The following is a 669-nucleotide window of genomic DNA, read 5'->3' as shown; positions in this document are numbered from 1 at the left end:
CAGCAAGGGTTCTGAACTATTACAGGACTAGCTCTGCAGTAACAGCTGATTTTAAGTGCTTTGCATTTACATTCCCATTGCAGGTACTGTCACACAACAGTCATTCTTAGACCTCCTTTTGTTTTATCTATATTGCTTTCAAGAAGCAAGCTGAGTTAATTGAAACATGAGTACTTTCACAATTAGTTTTCTTCAGTAGAAGCTGTATTCTATTAGCATATTGCTTAATAGTGAAACTCAAAGCATAAGTGGAAATTTTATTTTTGGAACTTCAGCTGGGTTTAGACATAGTCAAAATGATTCTTTTTATTCTTTGAGCAACAGAAGGAAAACAGACAATTTGCTGTCATGTTAGTATGATATTAAATCCCTCTTTTTCTTTCTTCCATCAAGATTCCAGGTTTATCTTCTACTAAGTAAAACAATGTAGGGTGATGTTTTTTAGATATACACCAGTCTATCATCAATACTTGCTCAACATCTCTCAAAAACTTTATACAGGTCAGGCAGGTTAACAAGCTGCAAAATGTTGCCATCTTCTGTGAAGTGTTTGGGAGGTAAAAGATGAGTCCTAAAAGCTTTGTAAAGTACATGTTCCACAGTCCATTTCCATGTTGTTGAACCACAGTCAGAATCTTCATTCTGAAATACAGGGGCAGGGGAGGGGGG

The 669-nt window shown here is 36.3% G+C and overlaps 1 protein-coding gene across 2 annotated transcripts in view; it reads right to left on the bottom strand.

Moving 5' to 3' along the window:
- Positions 1 to 237: 237 nt before the first annotated feature.
- Positions 238 to 669, bottom strand: part of MLH1 (mutL homolog 1) — a 16161-nt gene continuing 15729 nt past the window's right edge. For both annotated transcript variants that reach the window (XM_010582505.1, XM_010582514.1), the window contains one exon: positions 238 to 642. In XM_010582505.1, coding sequence (XP_010580807.1) covers positions 475 to 642 — 168 coding nt within the window. In that variant the 3' untranslated portion in view covers positions 238 to 474. The remainder of the gene's footprint in view (positions 643 to 669) is intronic.

Source organism: Haliaeetus leucocephalus, unplaced genomic scaffold, assembly GCF_000737465.1.
Source record: "Haliaeetus leucocephalus isolate CR32 unplaced genomic scaffold, Haliaeetus_leucocephalus-4.0 Scaffold83, whole genome shotgun sequence".
Lineage (NCBI taxonomy): Eukaryota > Metazoa > Chordata > Aves > Accipitriformes > Accipitridae > Haliaeetus > Haliaeetus leucocephalus.
Note: the sequence above shows the minus strand (reverse complement) of the source record. Positions and strands in the feature narration are given on the sequence as shown.